Genomic DNA, 14,705 nt, shown 5'->3' with positions numbered 1-14,705 from the left:
CAATAGTCTTGTCTTGTTATTTCTTAGTCAACGACCGTGTGGTGAGCGACAAGAGTTTCGTGCGAACGATCGTTCGTGGCTGGCCGGTCGCAATAGTCTTGTCTTGATATTTTTTAGTCAATGACCGTGTGGTGAGCGACAAGAGTTTCGTGCGAACGATCGTTCGCGGCTGGCCATGATAGCACCGCCGTTTGAAGTTGAAGGCATACGCGCACTCGCACGTCGGAGATGAAACGCCCAGCGGCCTCAACACGGTGCTCTAATGAAATGCAGCGCAGAAGCTTGTCGCGAGCGCACTCATCACTCTCGCAAATCGAGGCGGCACAACTGATGCAGAACGCCCGTGTTCACCGTCGTAACGCACTACGCGCAAATAAGGCGGCCGCACACACTCAGTGTCTCAATCACACGCTGCACGCCACCGTGAGTGCTCTCCAGAAGTTCTTCGAGAGCGCCCTTATCACAATCGCAAGCCGAACACCTATGCACCGCAGCAACAGCAGACAAAAATTACGGCGAGAAGATCGCAGCGAAGTAACCGTACAACAGCCGCCATTTTTTTAAAACCATGACGTCACGTCCAGCAAAAAAAAAAAAGTTGCTTTCTTTGTTTTTTTATGTCTAGTTGGCGCATGCGCAGTAGGGCTCGTCCACCGTTCCTGAACGTCAGGTGTTCGTGGGGAATTAGCTCTTAACATCCCCGGCAGCCACCAAAGCACGTGCTGCCTCCACCGGTGCGATAACGAAGACTGCGACATTCTTTGTAGACTTTTCTTTCTCGCAGTATAGTGTTCTACTCGCAGGATTGCAGCATTTTTCAGTCCTCGGGAATCACGCCTTAACGCAAAACTGATGCAGCATAAAAAATGTTACTGGTTTGTCGACATCCCCTTAGAGACATAACGCAACAAAGTTATTCATTTTGCGTCTGCCGCGAGTTAACACTTCTTTTTCCGTCACTTTCGCTTACACTGAGATGGATATGATAATGACTAACCAACTTCTTTGTTCGGGCCGATTCGGGATTCGGCACTTCCCTGTCCGGCAAGTCCGAATAAGCGTGAGAGCAGGCGTTTCACACATGTAACAGCCAGTTTTGACAGAGAACTGGCCATGAAAAAGAACTTCGTATTAGCATAATGTGAGCACTGTGGATCGAGAAAAAATTTTACTTGGTGAAGCTTTTGGAAAAGGAGTTCTCAGCGTTCTCAACGTGGGACTCTTTGTCATCGCGTGCGAGTGTGTGATTGGTGTAAAGGGGCCGTATACTAATTAGAATATATTATTAATTACGCGCCCGCAATTACGCGCGCCCGTTAAGCGGTCGCGCATGCTTGGGAAAAAATAAACGTCACTGAGTACGGCTCTCCCTGCTAGGGGCAGTGCATCGTGCCGCGATCGCGTCGCGCTCAGCCGGGCCAGTTCGGCACCCCCGTAGCGGCGGTGACGCGCGGAGAGGCATAGCCGAGTGCACAGCAATGTCCGCGCGCGGCAGTCGGCGTGGAGTGGCTGCGTCCCACAAGTTCGAACGAGCGGGCCGTCGTTGGTGGTACCGCGTCGTAACGACGCCGTGAGAATTCCCGGACGAGTTGGCGACGGCGCCGGTGACTCCGAGAGAGCAACGCTGCCGAAGAGCGCGGTTGAGATCGGCCTCGTTTATTATCATAATTTATAAGTTGTCCCGCAGTTGGCGGCGGCGTCAACTGCTGGAGTGCCCGGGCGCCCGTTGTTGTGGTGGCGGTGACAGGAGAAAAGTGGAAGGTATTCATCAGCGGCAATTAGCATCCGAGGTGAGTCGATGGCGGGCCGTGCGCGGCAGGCGTCGCGCAGCGCGCAGTCGCCGCCGCCGGTTATCATAATTTATCGCAGGGCGTCGCGCTCGATCGCGGGCGCTCCGCGAGCGCTGTGGCGGCCCTGCGAGACGCAACTCGCGCGGCGGGAGGAATGCAATTAGCGCGACCGTCGCGGATCGCGCTATTTGCATAATTTATCTTCTAGCTTGTGAGCAATGCGCGCATTGTTCTTGCAAAGTTAGCAGCGCGTGCCGAACCCCTGCGCTGCGGCCGACAGCGTTGCGCGAGCGACCCTTTGTCCGGCGGCAGCATCTGGCGGTCGTGCTTTTAGCGCTTGGTCGCGCCAGACTCACCGCCGCTTTGCTTGTCCGTGGGTGCCGAAAAGAAAGCTTGTGAGGACAGCTAAGCTAAGCAAAACTACGAGTCTCTAAGTTGGATCTATTGAGCGGCCCGTCCGAGCTGCTCAGCCTGGTTGCTTTTGTTTTTCCTCGTCAGGGAGGGAAAAGCGTCAGCAAGCTTGTTGTCATGTGCTACGGCCGAGCACGAGGCCGCGTGCTTGAGTCGCGACACTTGCCGCGGCTCCGCCAAGCAGCGGCGCTGTGCTCGTAAAGATAACTCACCAAGATTGTGGGGAGTGACAACAGCAATTTCCCGTGAAGTTTGACATATTTGGGTCGCAACTGTCTTTTACCCAAACGACCTGTTTTGAGGACGAATGCAGCTTATAATTGGCTTCAACTGAACAAGCTCAACAAAACCTTGGATGTTTTTTGTAAGCAGCATGCATTTCATACCTTCAGCATTTCATACCCCAACCCTTGCTTTCCATATTTCAGCATGGGGTGAAGATGTAATGTGCATAGACAATATGCGTGGGACAATTTTTCAGAAAGTCTCGTCTATTGCTTTTTGTTGGGACCACCTGCATACTCCGTTCTGTGTAGTCCAGAGTTTGACGGAATACCGTCTGATCAGGTAAAAGCATGGTTGTGACGATGAAACATAGGTCACTGACCAAGTCAAAGAAGCGGTTTGACGTTTCGGTACCCCTACGGGTACCTTGATCACAATGAGCATGTGCGTGGAAAACGAAGCTATATATTGGGCATGAGGCGTCGCAATGAGGTGGCATAGATACGGTGCAGATTGCCGTCTGTTCTGTTGATAGTGTCGGCCGTCGTCTGAATGATGAGGGATTCAAGCAGCAATCGGGAAGACAGATTGCGCTCGGTTGTCAGAACTTTCGCCTCGTCCCAGTCGACCACGTGTCCCGTTTTCTCACAGTGCTCCGCCAGTGCGCTTGTTCTTGCATGGCCCTTGTTTACGTCGTTCCGGTGCTGCGTTAATCTTCTGTGAAGATTGCCCGTTTCGCCAATGTACACTGATTTGCAATCGGCGCACGGAATCTTGTAAACAACACCTGGGAACTTGGAGCGTGAGAGGGGGTCTTTTACGTTGACGAGGTCAGAACGCAGTTTGCTAGTTGGCACGTGCGCGATGTGCACACCGCGTTTCTTGAAAATGCGTGCGAGAGCTTCACTGATATGTGGGACGTAGGGAACCGGAGCACGCTTTGGCGCGCTTCTTGTGGACGCTTCTGCTCGCTCACCTTGATGCATAGTTGTGTTCGTCGCCCTCTTTGCCTCTTTTCGGATAAAGTGCTTTGGGTAACCATTCCGTTGCAGGTCTCTTTCGATCTTCTTCATTTCTAATTTCAGGCTTTCCGGTTCAGAGCACGTCCGTTTTGCTCTGTTCACAAGTGACGTCACCACTGAACGTTTATGGGACTGGGGTGCGCCGAATGGAAGCTCAGGTACCTTCCGGAGTGCGTAGGTTTCCTGTATACGCTGAATGATAGTCCACTCGGGGAGCGTTTTACGAGCGTGTCCAGAAAAGGAATAGAGCCATTGGATTCCTCTTCCACAGTAAAGTTGATTGAAGCCTCTGTATCATTCAGATGCTGTAGGAAGCGTCGAACATGCTGCTTGTCCATGATGCAGAAGCAATCGTCGACGTACCGTACGAAGAGCTTCGGCTGTGGTTGAAATGATTCCAATGATCTTTCCTCAATCGCTTCCATCGTCAAATTTGCGGTTGTGACCGAGATCGATGCCCCCATGGCCGTCCCAAACGTCTGCTTGTAGATGTCGCCGTTATACGTAAAATACGTATTGCTTAGGCAAAAATGGAGGAGCTTGCAAAGCTCGGCGGCATCAAACGGAGTGCGGTCCGGAAGCCTTTCGTCCAATTCCAAACGTTTTCTGCAGGTTTCGACTGCCAGTTCGACAGGAATGCTTGTGAACAGTGAACACACATCGAAAGAAACCAGGACGTCGTCATCTTCCAGAACTATACCCTTCAACTTGCCAATAAAGTCTTCCGAGTTTCGTAAATGCTTACCTGTATTCCCCACCAGCGGTGCAAGGACCTTGTGCAGGTAGCGGGACAACCGGAGGAGCGGCGAACGTGTAAAATCCACAATTGGACGTAACGGGGTTCCATCCTTGTGAATCTTGGGAAGTCCATAAATTGCTGGCGCAGACCCGTTCGTGCAGAGAAGGTGATAGTATAGGCTTTTCTTTGACGGGGGTAAGCCACTGAATATCTCGGAGAGCAATTTCTGCAAATCCTTTTGAATTCTCGAGGTGGGATCTTTTGTAGCTTTGGAGTACGTCGTACGGTCCTCAAGTAGTGCCGACAACTTGTTCTCGTACGCAGAGCGGTCAAGGACGACTGTAACGTTTCCTTTGTCGGCAGGGAGCACAGCAATATCTGCGTTCAAGTTCTCGGAAAGGGCCTGAACTTCAACCAAGGTAAGTCACCGGATGCCCGCAAGATGATATGCGCTGTCGAAAGCGCAGTTCAACTACTGGAGCAAGACGTACAAGATGAAGTATGCACAAGCGCCATCGGTGTTCTCTCCAGGTTGCGCGGAACAAGAGATGCACAGGCCATCACTAGAGCGGAACAGAAGGCCATTCAGTCTCTGCGGTCGAACGCAGATATTTGCCTAAGCAATACGTATTTTACGTATAACGGCGACATCTACAAGCAGACGTTTGGGACGGCCATGGGGGCATCGATCTCGGTCACAACCGCAAATTTGACGATGGAAGCGATTGAGGAAAGATCATTGGAATCATTTCAACCACAGCCGAAGCTCTTCGTACGGTACGTCGACGATTGCTTCTGCATCATGGACAAGCAGCATGTTCGACGCTTCCTACAGCATCTGAATGATACAGAGGCTTCACTCAACTTTACTGTGGAAGAGGAATCCAATGGCTCTATTCCTTTTCTGGACACGCTCGTAAAACGCTCCCCGAGTGGACTATCATTCAGCGTATACAGGAAACCTACGCACTCCGGAAGGTACCTGAGCTTCCATTCGGCGCACCCCATGTCCCATAAACGTTCAGTGGTGACGTCACTTGTGAAGAGAGCAAAACGGACGTGCTCTGAACCGGAAAGCCTGAAAGAAGAAATGAAGAAGATCGAAAGAGACCTGCAACGGAATGGCTACCCAAAGCACTTTATCCGAAAAGAGGCAAAGAGGGCGACGAACACAACTATGCATCAAGGTGAGCGAGCAGAAGCGTCCACAAGAAGCGCGCCAAAGCGTGCTCCGGTTCCCTACGTCCCACATATCAGTGAAGCTCTCGCACGCATTTTCAAGAAACGCGGTGTGCACATCGCGCACGTGCCAACTAGCAAACTGCGTTCTGACCTCGTCAACGTAAAAGACCCCCTCTCACGCTCCAAGTTCCCAGGTGTTGTTTACAAGATTCCGTGCGCCGATTGCAAATCAGTGTACATTGGCGAAACGGGCAATCTTCACAGAAGATTAACGCAGCACCGGAACGACGTAAACAAGGGCCATGCAAGAACAAGCGCACTGGCGGAGCACTGTGAGAAAACGGGACACGTGGTCGACTGGGACGAGGCGAAAGTTCTGACAACCGAGCGCAATCTGTCTTCCCGATTGCTGCTCGAATCCCTCATCATTCAGACGACGGCCGACACTATCAACCGAACAGACGGCAATCTGCACCGTATCTATGCCACCTCATTGCGACGCCTCATGCCCAATATATGGCTTCGTTTTCCACGCACATGCTCATTGTGATCAAGGTACCCGTAGGGGTACCGAAACGTCAAACCGCTTCTTTGACTTGGTCAGTGACCTACGTTTCATCGTCACAACCATGCGTTCTGTGTACGTGCACTCATTGTGATGAGCACGGCACAAGAAGTGAAGACAGTCACTTGGGAGCAATGCACACTGCTTGTCCTGATCATCCCCTACTTTGCTTTGGCCAAGGCCTAGCCATTGAAACGTGTGTACAAGAGCGGCATTTCAAGGACAGTTTGCTCTCCCTGAATTTTGCCAGTCGCATCCAACTTCACAAGGCCTTGGAAACAGTGCGGGCAAAATCCTCCGGTGCCTTCGTAAAATTGGAGCGAGTGCAGAAGTGCCCTTTCGATGGACTCCCATTTTGGAACCCCTCCATTTGGCTTGCGCTGCTCACTTTTGGAACAGAGTTGTGGTCGCTCGTGGCAGTAGATTGGAGTTGGCAACCGGGCTGTGAAGTCTAAGGAAGTGTGTGAGGCCATCTCATTTTGTCGTAGTGGCGGGGATTTCTGAGCAGCACAGGCCCTGGCGGGGTGTGGCACTCAAGGACATCTCGTGGGAGTGCCAATCTTCCACACTCTCATGGGGCCTCCTGTGTAGGTGCAGTAAAACCTTATTGCAAGAGACGCTTGCATGAAACCGGTTTGGTTGGTTTTTCTGTGGTTGCCATGTTAGCCACACTGCATGCAAAAGATCTTCGTTACAAGAGACATGTTTCTCGCATCCCTGGAGTAACGAGCTCGTTTTTCTGTAGTGCGGTTTACTCCAAACGTTGGTGGCACTAAGCTAATGCAGGAAAAAGAAGCTAGCAGAGCACGATTGAAGCGCGCACTGCTAAGTGTTTTTCAAAAACCTGTATGAAACTTCTCAGTTGCACATAAACAACATCCATCATTGCACCTGCAGTGGCCTACTACTATTCAGCAGCGTCATCTCTGTCTGTTTCTTTACGGATGGCCAGGAATTCCCATGTCCTGTGCGTGAACTTATCTGCAGTCGTAAAGCGCAATAAGATTCTGCCGAGCAGGCAGCAACCTACGCAGGCAACCACTTGGCTGCCTGCGTAGGTTGCTTTCCTTTCGGAACATTTCGTGGACGCAACGTCTCGACTGGCCTATGCTCCCCCACATGACTGCAGTAGCCTATGTTCCTTAATGTAATGTGACACTCCAGTTGTTGACTTTCTTTGTTTTGCATTGCGCTTCTTGTTTTCTCCGTGGAGAAAAAACTACGTCGTGCCTTGAGCCTGCTTTCTTCCCCCTGCATTGAGGAACAAGGGCCAACAGTCGACAACAGACGTGATGCTACTACTGGCACCCTTGCACCTACAGTGGTGAATGTTGTTTAGCTAGAAAGTGACCCGATTCCCTGTCGCATGTACAGCCGGCCAAATCTTTCCCTAGCGTGCGCAGGCGGGGATTTTTCTGTCTGCAGGAACAGCCTTGCAGACGATAGGCCCAGCTTAGAGCAGTTTCACCTAATCTCGACCTGTTTGCAACTTGCCTTCTGTCATACGGTGCTCACACATGAAAAGTTACTGCTCGCGCATGCTAGTTAAAGATTTGTCCATCTGTACCTGAAGGTTTCCATATGAGCTCCGTTGTGGCTTCCATATGAGGGTTTCCATATGAGCTCTGCCCCCACTTCTGGCAATGCCGATGCAACCGGTTACGCAACGCGATACACCGTAACGCGGGCCCTTCCCACAGCTGCGGAAGTGACGTTGCCGACTTCCTTCCTGTCGACGTCGTTCACATCGTCGGGCACCTCGCCAGCTCTTGACCGACCAGGGCCGGAATTTCCTCTGTAAAGTCACTGCCGACATTCTTCATTCGTGCTCCACTAGACCACAGCTTCCATCCACAGGCAGAATGCCTCAGCCGCACAGTGCTCGACATGCTTTCTGTCTACGTTTCCTCTGATCACCGGTATCGGGATGCTGCCTTACTGTCCGTGACCTTTGCCTACAATGGCGCATGCCACGAAACAGCTGGTTATCCTCCTCTCTGCATGCTCTTTGGCTTCACCCCTGGATACCTTGCCGCCACTTCGCCTAGCCAGCACCCGGGCTGGTCTCGCTCGTCAGATGGCTCGAACACTCCCCGCTTCATGCCGAGTGTGCCAGAAGTACCTTTATGACGGCTGCCACACCAATGCCCAGTTCCGTTTGGGTTCACTGGTCCTGCTGGCGTCACGTTAGGCTCTACAAGACTACTTTCTCGCTGAACAGGTGCCGTGACGGTGCCGTCCGGCTCTGCTCGGGGGGCTGAATTTAGAAGGGGACGACGGACGCTTTCAGCCACCGCTGGCACTGTCCAGCATCGTGAATGTCCTCAATGTTCCCTCGTAACAGTGTTAAAAACAAGAAGTTGGCAGTGTGAGCTGACTGCTGCGTTAGCGTAGGGCCAGCAGTGTTTGCCGTGAAAAAGCGACCAGCCCCGTTTCAAGCTCCAGTGTGGCTTGTTTCCGTTCTCCCTCCCTGCCCAGCATGCAGCCGGCGCCCCAGCAGCAGCTGGTGGCGCTGGGGAGCCACCAGGCGGCGCCCAAGCGGCTACTCGAGCCCCTGCAGCAGCAGCAGCACGCCGGTGAGTGGCCGCTTTGGTCGGGGGCACGCGGGTGGCGGGCTCCTCAGTTCCATGGCACTTCCCCTCGTGGGGTGTCCAGGCCTGCAGTTGTCATGGCCTTACAGCTACCGGCTGCTTTAAACGAACCTTCATGGTTTTCTTAACTGGCAGGCACGTCAAATAAGTTATGTGGCCAGTGAGGTGATAATTATTCTTTTGAAGGTAAGTTGCGCTTGTTGTGAACACTGAGACCGACACGGGAAAATAAAACGTAGACTTTCACGAGAAGACGACGCTTGTGAAAGTTTGTACGTTTTTTTCCCCGCGTCCGTCTCAGTGCTCACAACAAGCGCAACTTGCCTTCAAAAGGATGTTACACCACCTAGCCCGACATCAAGCTTTACTGATAATTATTGCTGCCAGCAGCCCAATTGCTGTGTTTAGTCGCGCAATGGACCCACTTTTATTTTCATAAGATGTGGCGTGAATTTGGGGGGAGGGTTCATTGTGGGGGAAAAAGTTGCCACAGATTTTAAGAAGATGGAATGCCATACAATAAGGGTGGTAAGACAAGTGCTAGTGAAATCTTACCTTTTTGGTAAAAACACCTACGAAATAATGTGACCCAATTGCTTGCTTTATTGACAACATGCTAGTGTCCCAACCCTTGTGGCGTGTCGGTTCGTCCCCCTACTTGCCGTCGGAGCTCTCTTCCTGACTGACATCGTTTGCAGCTTCCTGGTCATTGTCGGCCCACAGCGCATCATCTTCCGTGCCGTCAAGGCTGTGGGATATTGCCGTGTTTTTGACGCTGCAGACGGTGAGCTCAGAAGGCTCCATGCCGGCAGCATGCATCGGCAGAGCATGTCGATGGTTTCCCCTCGGCCGTGTGTTGTGAACAGAGAACGGGACGGGCACAGGCAGAGGAGGGTGCCCACTGCCTCGCTTCACGAGAACGGGGTGGGGCTTCCCTCTTGCGGGGGCCGTGAAACCTGACTGTGACGGCGCAGCAGCTGCGTGGCTCGCAAGGCCTTCACGCTACTTGATCCAGGAGGCCGCTGCCAGCCGTAGCTCGTGCCCGAGCCTGCCGCTCATCTTCCTATGCTGCTGCCCACAGTGATTGGGCTCATCGCAGTAACCGACGCCCTTCTCCAGGACTCGGCTGCGCGCAGGACCGATCTTGTCGCCAAGGTTGTCCGCTTCAACGACACGCAGATGCGGTGCTGCAACGCTAGGAAGGGATGAGCTGAAGGATGCCCCAATGTGCTCCTTAAAAACGCGTGCGCTACGCCACCCGGTTGGCAAAGCTGCCACGAATTCGACCGCCGGTGGCTGCGCCTGAACCACCTGCGGGGTGAGTCACCGTCGAGAGCTCATGGGTGCTCCCAGTGTCACCCACTTTGTAACTCTCCACACGTTCAAACTCCCAGAGCAATGTGAGGAGAGTGTCTGCGATAGAAATGCAGCTGTTTGGCATTGACCGCGCGGTTTGACAACCCGGTTCGCGAAGCTGTCTGTGATCGCACATGAAGCCAGACACCGACCAAGTAGTGGGCCCTCTAGACTTTCCAGAACGATTCCACTAATGTGGGCGTCCGCAAGAGTGTGCGACCCTCCTGAAGGGGTACTGCCACCTGGGCTGCGCGTAGCCAACCTTTCCCTCCGGCAAGCTTGCAAGGGGCCTCCAAACAGGAAACGAGCGGAGCAGCCCCATGGGCTTGACAGGGGGACTTTGCTGGCGGCAGCCGTGACCCCACTGGAATGCTGTGACAACACCTGACACCAGGAAAATCCACGCCGTAAGAAGGTCGGGCAACACAGGCAGAAAAAGGGGCACCAGTTCTGCGTACTCCTACCCAATCAGACTCCGGCAGGCACCTCGGTTCCTGCCTCCTGGTGAGATGCAGAATGCAGCACGTCCTAAAAGTGCCGTCAGTCGAGGCCCGCAGGACAACAAACCGGGATGACGGCCAGCCCGCTACCAAGAATTCTGCGTGGTGCCATTTGTCTGTCGCTGCCACTGTCGTTTTTGTACCAGCCGACCTATATAGCAGGGGGTGCATGCTCACCATCCAGAATTACCTGGAGGCAGCCCTCACCCCGTCGGTTGCCACCTGGCGAGGGGCACGAAGCTCGCAGTCCTGCCGCACGGGGACGCAACCACGGGTGCGAATCATTCCTCCGGGCAGTGCTTGCAACGCACGAACGCCACATGTGCCCCAAGGAAAAGAAAAAGGGCACAGTGAAAAGGTTTCGCAAGAGATCTGAAAGTCCTGCAGCGGCGTCGAAGACGCTCCTGTCCGAAAAACGCATGAGCCTGACTTCTACCGCAAGCACGGATGGGACACAGACAGTCCAAGTGCTGATGAGTATGCGAAGCTGCATTCAGCATGGAGATCACAACAGAGTAAGGCGTCCAAGAAAGCGCAGTAGTCAAGCCATGAGTTCTGGCAACGACGTTGTTGGCAATACCGAGAGTTTGCAGGACTGCTCAGCTTGCAGTGATCCTCAGAAAGGGCCCGCACTGCAAATTCGACCCCTCCAGGACCCCGGCTCCACGTCCGGGAAGAACATGCGCCCGCAAGCTCTTTTTCCCGCGCTGCCTGGGCCGATCGCTTGGGGGCCGTGGCGGCAGACTGCAGGCAGGCTGGAGGCACGAGAAATGGTGCCTGCGCACAGACATCTTTCCCAGCGTAAGAACTGCGCTGGTTCAATTACGTCTTCTGCGGTGCTTCAGAAGACGCCAGCCATCATTGAAGCACCGCGCCCTTGTCAACGTGAACGGTGCAAGGCGACAGAGATTGCAGTTGTGGGACACCGGTTTCGTTCTTGGCGGTCGTCGCGGTCTTACTGCCCATCGGACAAAAGGAGCCTTTGCGCTGCAGATCTCCTGTCGCCCGGGTCACAGTGCAGGGTCGCAGGGCGGCACTGCCACCACGACAACCCTGCACAATGTTGCCTACCTCCGCTCTCGGTTGTACCATCGCTGCTGCGAACATTGCGACATTCCTGGCCGTCTGATCACCGGACGAACCTCGGGACTTTCTGGCAGGGAGGGAGTGTGTTGTTGTGTTGTAAAGTAAGAATACCATCTGCCTCATCACGTGGACGGGGTGGTGTCCACGTACAGCCGCCGCCGCACGTTGTTCTGAAAAGGAGCCGTTGAGCAGCCAGCTGGGATCACGGCCGGGTCAACTCCTGCATACAGCCCACAGGAGGCCCAGCAGCGGCAGAAGCAGAGCCCTCGGTCACCGTACACGCACGGGGTGAGCAATGCAGTGCCACCCATGCGTCACGACATCCTCCAGCACGGGCTGTGTGGCTCGTGTACCTGCCTCGTGCACCGCGCAACAGCTGAACCAAAATGTGCAGAGAAATGGGGAAGTCGTGGGGCAGCACAAACGTAGAATTCATGAGCACGAAGCGGGGAAGAAAAGCGGGATGCAGGGTGCGTTTGTTGCTTTGTTCACACTCCTTGGTTGCTTCTATGGCTCTATATGCAAGAAGGTTTGTCTTATGTTCAGCAGTGTGCAATTTTTAAGTTGTGAGCCACAGTTGTGCTCGTGTCGCCGGCTAGTGTTTTTTGTGGAATGCTTTCTCAGGGTCCACTGTGGCGTCATATTCAGAGACTGCGATCGTCAACAGCTTCAGCAGCCACGCTGAGGTAAAAACGGTGAACAGTACCTCTTGTATTTGGGCTGCATTTTTTATGCAAGGGTAACAAAACGGGAATTATCACGCATAGAGGGGGGGGGGGTTCATTACACAATAAATACGGTAACTAAAATTGAATAACTAACTTTTTGTTGACTGCAGAAACTGGGTATGTTTGCATTGAAAAATTAGAGGCAGTCTTGTTTCTGCACAGTATCAGAGAGAGAGAGAGAGAGAAAATGTTTATTGTAAGAGCATTTATGGTGTCCTTGTTGGAGTGGTTCCCTCTTCACAGGAATCCATGAGCTGTCTTAGCACCGGCTGCCCTCTCGGCGAGCAGGAGCTGGTCCGAGAGGCAGGGGCTGGACAGCACTGTGTCCCACTGCTCTTGAGGATTTGAAATGCGGGGAAGGGGTGGTGGGTGCATGTTTTTTCGACACTCTAGAATGGTGTGTCGTAGTGTGCCAGGTTCTGGGCAGTATTGCATTCTGCTGGATACTGGGTGGGCGATATCAGGTGAAGCCTAATTGGATGCGGGAAGGTGTTAGTTTATAGGAGTCTAAGTGTTGTTTCTTGAGATGTCGTGAGGTTTGGGGGAGGTAGCGGGAAAGTCCGTCGATTAAGCGTGTAATGTTGTACACGGTATCAGTTGGAAGAGTTCTTCTTCCAGCGTGCCTGTGCTCCGAAATATCTGACCCCAAATTTGAATTGTCGTTCGCATGATTTACGCATGCAAGAGAGCTAGGATTGGCACAAAGCTCCTCCACGATGTGACGCGGCTGTTGCGTGCCACATTTAGTCTGACAATGGAGTGGAGGCATTGGCAAAGACGATAGCTGTCTCCCTTCCCCTCTCAGCAGGCGAAATCGAGGTACGACAGCTCAACAGTCGCTGCAGTCAACAAAAAGTTTTATTCAGTTTTAGTTCATTGAGCTGTTGACAGTGATAATTGTGATCTCACTTTGTGTCCCCCTCGCCACAGGTCTTATCTGCACAGGTGGTCTTCACGTGCCTCCCAGTGCCTAATTTTAAGAAAACCATACAGCTTAATTTTAACACCCGATGTAAAAAGGGCAAAAGGGGCTCCCATGTTTGGGGGAAATCATCGAGGTAACTGGGCCTCATTTTGTTGTGGCTGCTCTGAAACACACTCCAAGTATTCAGCAAGTGTGCAGAACTTCACAAGGGAGCTTTGCTGGTGGTGTTTGTGGTAGAACGCGTTGCACTCGTACCGAGCAGTGCTGGCCAGGAAGCATTGCAGAAACAATCTCTCCCCTCCAATAACAGAAGAAAGACAACAAACAAAACATGGAGGGCTGAGAGAATGCGTGCATACTCCACGCGGTCTTTCTTTTCACTTGTTTATTTTTTCAGGGGCGGCTGATTGATGGGAAATGACAGTAGTGGTCATTACTCGAGCGGAGGCCTTTTCGATTGCCCCCTTGGTGGGCCTGCTTTGAAGCGAACTCGTGGAAGTACTCTGCCTGGTTTCCTGTTTGTAGAATTCACTGCCTGCTCTGGGCCGCAGAAACCACACTGCTTGGTTGCGCATGAGTCCCCCACCTGCCCTTGCCGTTAGCACAGGCCTCGCTCAACCACTGCCCAGCACACCTGGAGGTTCTGAACTTGATCGGGGGGCGGGACAACCGGGCATCGTCCTAGCGACTTCTTGGCAGCCCAGAGAGAGAGGTGGTGTGCTGAGCGTGTGGGGGGGGGTGTGTGTCGCAGCCTCGGCCAACGGGGTGCAGCAGCTGCTGAAGGCGGTGTCCATGGGGGCCACCCTGGTGGGCGGCAGCAGCGGCCAGCCGGCCCTGTTCACCATCGCCCCCGGCATGCCGCCACAGGCCTCCTCACTGGTCAGTCTCTCGGCCTGCCTGCATGCCAAGGGGCCCAAGTAGGGCGGGCCCCTGGTTGCCTCCTGCTCCCGTGTGCCCTCTGCGTAGCCAGCAGCTCGGTGGGGGGGGCGTGTGCCTGGCCTGAGCTCCGTGGCACTCTGCCACTTCCCGTGGGCCTCGCGTGCTCCCGCCAGGCTGTACAGAGAGGAAACTCCCCCAGGCGTCCACTGCCATGCAGAGGCACCTCGCCTGCCTGCAGAGTAAACAAGGCTCTCAAAGCGCAGTGTCCAAGGTGTGCACTGGTACGCCTTGCGCGACTCGCTAGCTGGAGTGGAACGTGGCTGCTTGTGTGAGCTTTCCGAGCTGAAATCCAGTTAATGCGGTGACATGGAATCGAGAGTTGTGGTTAGCAGTGCGTGCACTATGAATCACTGGCCCCACCTAGGCTCGCTTCACTGGAAGGGTCAGTCAATTACACTTCCTGCACTTGTTCATGGCAGTGCATGCCAGGATTTTGCCCCTCTGCTGGGCCATCTTGCCTTGGTGTTTTATTTGTTACTTTTGGGTACAATTTCCTTATCAAGCACTGCTGCATGGACGTGTTGATGTGTTAAGCCCTGGTTGTCTAAGTTAACATTTTCGTAGGCTTCTTTTGTGGTGATATTTTAGTTCGAAGCGAATACTCCTTGGGGTCGAATACTTTCGAAGCGAATTCAAATAGTTGTCA

The 14,705-nt window shown here is 53.4% G+C and overlaps 1 protein-coding gene across 8 annotated transcripts in view; it reads left to right on the top strand.

Moving 5' to 3' along the window:
• The first annotated feature begins 1,177 nt into the window (after positions 1-1,177).
• The window catches only part of LOC144168784 (uncharacterized), a 54,254-nt gene continuing 40,726 nt past the window's right edge, over positions 1,178-14,705 (top strand). For 2 of the 8 annotated variants that reach the window (XM_077697750.1, XM_077697749.1), the window contains exons 1-3: positions 1,810-2,565; positions 8,413-8,510; positions 13,872-13,999. In XM_077697750.1, coding sequence (XP_077553876.1) covers positions 2,557-2,565; positions 8,413-8,510; positions 13,872-13,999 — 235 coding nt within the window. In that variant the 5' untranslated portion in view covers positions 1,810-2,556. The other 6 variants (XM_077697756.1, XM_077697753.1, XM_077697751.1 and 3 more) reach the window with 6 other exon arrangements.

Source organism: Haemaphysalis longicornis, unplaced genomic scaffold, assembly GCF_048455015.1.
Source record: "Haemaphysalis longicornis isolate Haplotype H1 unplaced genomic scaffold, Haemaphysalis longicornis Haplotype H1 scaffold_2, whole genome shotgun sequence".
In the NCBI taxonomy this organism is placed as follows: Eukaryota; Metazoa; Arthropoda; class Arachnida; order Ixodida; family Ixodidae; genus Haemaphysalis; species Haemaphysalis longicornis.
The sequence above is the reverse complement of the archived record's forward strand: the minus strand, read 5'-3'. Positions and strand labels throughout refer to the sequence as shown.